Below are 8,156 nucleotides of genomic sequence, written 5' to 3'. Positions count from 1 at the left end.
CAATGTTACCTAGCAACCGTGCAGGCAGTGTTGTAAGGTATGGATGGATGGTTTGACAATGTTACCTAGCAACCGTGCAGGCAGTGTTGTAAGGTATGGATGGATGGTTTGACAATGTTACCTAGCAACCGTGTAGGCAGAGATGTAAAGCCTGATTCGCACGCGCCAGTTCAATACTTTTAATCAGACGGGGAAAGCGCTCGCTAACTGTTTTTAAAAGCACGCTTAAACTTCAGTGGTTTAATATTGCAATTCACTAGCAACTAATAATAGTTCCCTTTTGTTTTTGTTCAGATAAACTTGGTGCGTAATATTCCATCAACTTTTGTATTGTTCATAAATATCGAGAAACTGCAATATTTGGTTTGCATTCCACTTGTTGTTAGAAGAAGTCGCTATTCTGTACCAACAAATATACTAAAAACCACGAGAAAATTGCACGTGCTCTGTTTTAAAGTTGATTTTCCATCAAGTCGGGGTTCAGACGGGGCAACAAATGGAGTTAAGTCAGTTGCGAGACGGGAAAGTGGACGCAAAGGTTGATGGCTCAGCAACTCAAATTTATTTGCAAGGAAAATTACAACTTGACTTTCCTGACCTAATCATACGCGTAAAGTTGAAGGAAAGTTGACTTCCTTGAGGTACTTGACTCCAGTAAACTTTCCCCGTATAAATTAGGCTTAAGGTGTGGATGGGTGATCAGACAATGTTACCTAGCAACCGTGCAGGCAGTGACGTAAAGTGTGGATGGATGGTCAGACAGTGTTACCTAGCAACCGTGCTGGCTGTATCTTATGGCTGGTTGCCATCTGAATTTAGCAGCCTTTGAAGGATGACCATGAACATATTTATAACCATTTGATTATAGCAAAGGAAAACGTGTTTTTTTTTTGCTTGGGCTGATGCTATCTACATATTACAAAGACGAAGTTTTAAAATAATATAGGCTGTCACTATAGTAATGGTCGCAAGGTTTTGAGGTTTCATAGACTTACTTATTAGAAATAAAAGACAAATATTATGTGGATAATACATTTTATTCAGTAGAATGTGGTACACTTGGAACTAGGGTAACCACTCGGTGTAGTATGGTTCTCTGAGGAGAGAAATGAGATATATAATTTAAGAGTTTGGGAGAAATATTACGAGTAAAAGTAAGATCAATAAATAAACAGCCCCATGGCTGGGATAGTTGCTCGCCAAATCATTCAAATTAAAGTGATGTTTGAGAAAATCAAATGCTTTTTCATTTATTTGGATGTCTGTATTTATTGGAAGATGACCTAGATGTTAGAAAACAACAAGCATCATCATCATCATGGGTGTCTGTATTTCAATCAGCCAATATCCATTATTAAATTTATTATTCTATACAACTGACCACGATGTGGCAGCTAACCTCCAACTGAGGGCGTGAGTCAACACAGCGCCATCTTATAACAGAATATGTGTGTGACGTCACATATTTTGCTTTATTTTAAGCGGTATTTCATGAAAACTATGTTTCAGATTTTCATTTGTTTTCTTCGATCAGGCAATCCCCTCTTTTATTTGTCAATTGAGACATTAAAAGTAATTGTAACTTAGATACACTCGCCGATATACGCCTTCTACCCAAACACTAAGAGCGTCTTAAAGTCTTTCTTTCCGTGTACCCGTTGTTGAGGAACATAAGTCGACGTTAAAATAGTTTAATGTAACAAAGTGTGTGACGCGGTGTCGCCTAGCAACAGTACCTTGAGAGCTGCACAGGATGTGTGTGTCAGGGCCGTCTATTAGTACCTCACATCACAGAACGGTTGCTAGGCAACGTCGTGTCACACCAGAGAAAATGCACGCCAAGTCTCTTAGGTGAGACACCCGGTATATTTTGTACTTCACTCACGTTCAGAGTAAACGTACCTGCACAAATGTTTACAGTAATTTGGCTGATCTTTCAGCACATGAATCACGTGGCTTACTATCGATTTGTCACAAGAAACCACAGGTATTGTATCGATATCATGTCAGACTGGTCTCCATCATGAGTTCTATCTCCTCTCGAGATCTTCCCTTTGTCTCGGGAACACACACTGATACAAAGAGAGTTGCTAAAATACACAAACAACAGAGGATGCCGAACGTTCTGTCTGGACCTATGGTGATCACCAAGTAGGGGAAAAGCTTTGTAAGTAAAAATGTATTTGACCTGTTAAATGATATGGCGTAAGCACTTACTTTGCCTTTAATAGCCGTTGGTACCAGCTCAGCCACCATGAAGAAAGGTAATGGACTTAGGCCCATGGATAAAACTGTTACGTAAATTACCAGCGATGTCAACGGTAACCATCGCCATGATTCAATATCAAAACCATTCTGCTTGAAGTAAAAATAGATGGTTAGAAATGCTAGAGAAAATGTTGCCCCTATCGTGGACAGCAAGAGAAGAGGTCTTCGTCCTATTTTATCCACTGTAAAGGTAGGAACAAACATTGCCAGCACTAAAGCTGCACCTATGATCATTGTGCAGTACGTAGGTTCCAAAGAACTACCGGCTTCTTGAAATATTTGCACTGAATAATATATAACAGCATTCATACCGTCCAATTGCTGGAAAAACATGAGTCCAAAAACAATTGCTACTGCCTTGAATGTGCTCATATTGAACAGGGAAGGGCGATCTGTTCTTGCAGCTTCCCTCATGCGGACAATGAGACGCATGATTTCTGGCTGTGTATCCGTATCATATACTATGCTCCCATTTCGTAGCCACAGCAGGGATTTCTCGGCCTCAAGGAAGAGATGTTTGGATACTAGGAACGTGGGAGACTCCGGCATCCGGTAGAACGATGCATAAAATATGACAGGAAAGGCGCCGCTAATCAGAGTGAAACAGAGGTATGGGAGATACGATCCCAGAACATACATGAACAAGATACCAATATTGAGAACGAAGTCGAAATACACTCCAAGTTTACCGCGAATAGAGTCTTCAGCAATCTCTTCATTGTAGAGAGGCACCAACACTGTGCAGGCTCCACACGCGAGACCGATGGTGAACCGCCCAACATACACCTGTGTCACCTATTAAGAAAAAAGAATAACATTGTTAATTACTGTACATTCAAATAGAACATCCGCATAATTAGGAAAATAACTTTTAGGCGCGAATAGATCAGAATGCAAACGAATTTGAACAAGGTGCAACTATAGTCTAACCGCTCTACAGTTACGTCCGTGAGTTGCATAAATTTTAGGGGTTCTGCCATCCCTTCATGCATTCATGAAACTCTGTCCCCAGCTGGTGGTTATCCGCGACTGGGAAAGAGGACCTGCTTGGAATCCACTCCATTCATTCATACACTCAGTGATTCATTCATCAATTAATTCATTCATTCGTTCATTTATGCAGACAGTATTTCATTCACAATAAAATGTTCAACTCAGTCCACCAAGTCCTTCACTTACCCAATCAATCGCTGAGTCATCAATGAATGCTCTCTCTCCAGTTAGTGGTTATCCGTGACCAGGTGAGAAGAGTGTTTTTCATTCATTCATTCATTCATACAAGACTACAATTCAACCATGAAATTATCCATTTACTAATTCAATCCAGTCATAATGTATGTTGTAATATTTCAGGATAAGTCTATAAGATTTTTGACACAAAAGTAAACACTAAATAAGCTTAGGAAGGGGGAGATACATGTTGTCGTATACTATAACATTGTTAAGGCAACACTCCGGAGATACAAATATATTTTTACCTAATGCATGGATTTTCACGAAACTTTATGGGAATGTCACCTACATAAAAGTAGAGATATAACGAACATTTCTTTCATATACAATGAATAGTTTTCCAAAATAATTTTTCTTTAAATTTTTAATTCCATTTTTCATGAAATTTAATTAACATGTTAATGTAAATTCGTAATTTGGTAGATAATACTTCTTTTAAAAGAACTACGTATCGTTTTTACTGTACATAATTTATATAAGAAGATATATCGTACTAAAGTTTGTGTAATTTTTACGTTCTAAAATTTTGGACTTAAAAATTCCTACTACTTCAAATCATTCTGCAATCAAAAATTCCATACACAGGTTTCTTAACATAGCTGTGATACATATACCATACATATTTTGTTACATTTGGCAGAATATTATGGGAGAAAACGGGATTTAAATGTAAAATTACAATTGGCAAAACAAAGCATTATTACAGTGACAAGTTGTTTGAATTCAGCGGAATAACTTCGTGACAGGAAAAAGGAAATCCTTTGAATTCTAGTCATTAAAAAAATTCACCAAAATGACCAAAATATCGGTTTTTATCTCCGGAGTGTCGGCTTAACACCTAGGACAAGGGGTGGCTCGTTGCTACATAAGTGCGCTATGAGATCCTCGTCTGGGTGTGACTGCAGCGAGGAAAAGCAGACCATCCGGCATATCGCCATTGAGTGCCCTAGGGATCATACTTGGGGCCATTGAAAGATTTTATGTGGGCTACAAATGAGACTGTTCAGTGGTTGGTTATATTTAGTGTAGTCAAATAATTGAAAGAGGATAATGTAATGCATGGATCACACAAATTTAATGTATTGCAATAAACGAATGCTCTCTCCGCAATTCCAGGCGATGCGGAACTAGGGGATGGGAGTATTCTATTCTATTCTATTCTATTCTATTCTATTCTATTCTATTCTATTCTATTCTATTCTATTCTATTCTATTCTATTCTAATTTTAGGGACTGTGATCGATAATATTTATGCAAATCTCACGGCTGAATATTTGTACGGGTAGAAAATACTGCGCCTTAGTTAAATACGTTTGCATTATAATTTATTAGCATCTAAATTATTTTCACTATTTATAATTATTCAAGGAACACAGTACTACGGTTATCAAGATCTGATTCCCTTCAAACTGTCAGGGAGTTCCTCAAGAAGTCATACAAGGGATTTCGTGAGTGGCAGAGTGTTCAGCATTTACCAGCTGGTTATAATCTTCCAAGAAAAAAACCTGGGTTGCCCTGAGTAGAGTTCGCACCAGTCATGGAAGGGGTGGCTCGTTGCTATATAAGTGCGTTATGAGATCCTCGTCTGGGTGTGACTGCAGCGAGGAAAAGCAGACCATCCGGCATATCGCGATGGAGTGCCCCAGATATCACACTTGGGGCCATTGAAAGATTTTATGTGGGCTACACATGAGACTGTTCAATGGCTGGACAATTTAGATTTTATGAACTCTCAATGAGTTTGATTGATTGTTTAGTGTTTTTAATTTTTTTCAATTACTTCTTTATTTAATTTATATTTGTTTGTAACGTACAGCACTTTCTATTAGTCATAAGCTAAACAAATAAATTCTGCGAGTTTTCAGTACGTCGCACGGCCTTAGGAGATGGCTCATTCCTCAGAACATAATTCAAGGAGCTCGGTGAAAGCAAATTTGTCTCTTTAAGTACCGTCCTTAAATAAATAAATAAATAAATAAATAAATAAATAAATAAATAAATAAATAAATAAATAAATAAATAAATAAATAAATAAATAAATAAATAAATAAATAAATAATTAATAAATATGTAGATAAATGAATAAAATAAATAAATAAATAAATAAATAAATAAATAAATAAATAAATAAATAAATAAATAAATAAATAAATAAATAAATAAATAAATAAATAAATAAATAAATATGCCATACCCTCTTATTTCCTTATTTGATGTCTTAAAGGGACACAAACAGCTTCCAGCATTGAAAATTGGAACTTCAATTTTTAATTTGTTCCCTTGAGAATGAATCAAGGAGCAGCAAATCTAATGCAGTAAGCTCCCGGTCGAAACTATCTTTACACCTTCAGACCAACTTACCGTTAAGGGAGGCTGGTGTACTCAGAATATCTTATCAGTAAGTTACAAGTAACAGACGTGAAAGTAGTGAGAATGATCGCTGGTAAAAACAGGTGGGAACAATGGCAGGAATGGGGAAATAAAGGCTAAGTTAGGAATGAACTCGATTGATGAAACCGTATACAAAATTCGGCTTCAGTAGTGGGGTAAAAATAATAATAATCGCATGGCCTCAGCTACCGTGTGCAGCCATTTCGATTTGACGCCTTCTGGCTGTCTGCTCGTCAATTTCGACGTTCCGTTTTACTCTAGGTCCGCTAGATGGCAGACAGAGTAAACCGGATCTCTCTTGGGCGTCTATGGCTGAGATTTAATTAATTTTGTCGGGTAAATACCAAATGTATCACCAGAGATCTTTTACATGCCGACATCGTACGACATGGAGTGTCGAATGGGCGTATGGAGGGGGATAGATCACCTAGGAGAATAATGGACTCAGTCATGGAAGGTTGAGGGAGACCCAGACGACGATGGTTAGACTCAGTTTCTACTGATTTAAAAATAATATATATAGAACTAAACGAAGCCACAGGGCAGGTTACAAATAGAGGATTGTGGTGACGTTAAGTAAATCCACAGAGGCTTGCAGACTGAACGCTGAAAGGCATTGCAGTCTATAATGAAAATGTGCAGTATGTATGTACGTTCCATAAATCCCCTAAACCTGACAGAAACGAAATTCAGTATGCCTTATATGTGAAACTTCCTGTTCAGTCTACAGAAAACAATCTTATTTTCAAATTTTTTAATTGCTTGATTGTCAAATTTCTCACTGTAAATTATTTACCATTTAAAAATTTCACCTCCAAGATTTTTAATATATTGAAATACTTTTTTAAGATCTTTGAAATTATGACGATTTCATAAGGAAACTCTTTGCAAAAAGCGTCCTATTAAATATGGTTACATTCAGTACTAGGCTGAACCGTCATGCAATTACCTTGAAAATAGTATATGTTCTGATGTACAGTATGTATACACGGTTGTTCTTGTTTGTGAGTTAGTTCGTACGTTTGTTTGTTGATTAGTCAGCCGGCTGGCTGATTTGATCCTCAACAGCTGGACCAACTGTTGTCATAGATGGCCTGTGGCACAGTGAAGAGGATTACTTGGGAACTGAGGGGTTAGGTAGTCTCCCGTTGTTTTCCTCAACGAGCCAGATGTTGATTTTACACACCAGTCTACGAAAGCCCACTTAAATACACGCACCAACTGATCCTATGGGCGACATTTTCACACCATTCATCACAGGGGCTAGCTGTGTAAAGAATGGCGTTGTAGGAATCGTCCAGACCTCGGTAACTTTCATATCGTCAGAGTCAAGGATGAGATCGAGGCAGCTCAATGAATGTAATAGATTTGTTCTGGCCTGTATTATAAATTTGTTAATGAAAATCACAGAAGATGTTGGATATGGCCTCATCTGAAGAAATGAAAATCTGAGAATCCAAAAGTTCTGACCCCACTTCACTCAGAAACCACTCAACACGCGGAGGTTCGTCTGGGTGCTTGAACGTATGTAGAACAGTAAATTTGTAAGGATACAGATGCAGGTCCTTTGTTTCGACACGACGATCTCTTTGATTCCCACTTGCACAGATAAATGGCGCTGATATTTCGTCGGACTTTGTTCGAGGCTTTCCTTTACTGTAGCAATGTTTTCTGGTATTCGACTCTTTTCGGATAGTTAAGGTTTTCATTCCCTACAGAGCCCGTTTCACGCCATTTTGCCAGAAAGTCCTGCTGGAGGTTTCGCCAAAACACTTCCAGTGTTAGATTCTTGCTCAAACAGTTCCGCACAGGTTTTCCACGAATCGTGCTTCGCATAATACCCGCGCTGTTTTACCGTGAGCACCATTTTGTGTTGCATTTAACTGGTCACTAAACACGTCTGATGCTCTCATTCATTCACAGGTAATGACACAGGGACGTACTTGGGAGCTGCGCACGCGCAGACATGAGTCAGCAACCGATTGGTGCATCGAAATCGCGGTTTCCAGCATTTCATATTTTCCAGGTCACTTTTATTCTCCCCATTCTTTAGAAGACAACTGAGTTTAACTGTTAACAATACGTCTTCGATTAATATATTATGGAATTGTTACCTGTTTTAGAATTGTTAATAATCAATAAGCCGATTAGTATTTTAGCATCATCATCACCTAGATTAATACCTGCGATAGTTGATTTAATATGAAAATTTTAACTGATATTTTACTATAAAGGCACGGTATGTTGTAGAAAATTTCAATAAT

General features: G+C 37.9%; 1 protein-coding gene across 1 annotated transcript in view; it reads right to left on the bottom strand.

Annotated features, from left to right (window-relative positions):
- Nucleotides 1-1,030: 1,030 nt before the first annotated feature.
- LOC136885574 (facilitated trehalose transporter Tret1) overlaps nucleotides 1,031-8,156 on the bottom strand; it is a 142,419-nt gene continuing 135,293 nt past the window's right edge. Inside the window, exon 3 of the mRNA XM_067158222.2 lies at nucleotides 1,031-3,063. Within this exon, the coding sequence (XP_067014323.2) occupies nucleotides 2,002-3,063 (1,062 nt within the window). The 3' untranslated portion in view covers nucleotides 1,031-2,001. The remainder of the gene's footprint in view (nucleotides 3,064-8,156) is intronic.

This window comes from Anabrus simplex, chromosome 14, assembly GCF_040414725.1.
Source record: "Anabrus simplex isolate iqAnaSimp1 chromosome 14, ASM4041472v1, whole genome shotgun sequence".
Classification (NCBI taxonomy): Eukaryota; Metazoa; Arthropoda; class Insecta; order Orthoptera; family Tettigoniidae; genus Anabrus; species Anabrus simplex.
The sequence above is the reverse complement of the archived record's forward strand: the minus strand, read 5'-3'. Positions and strand labels throughout refer to the sequence as shown.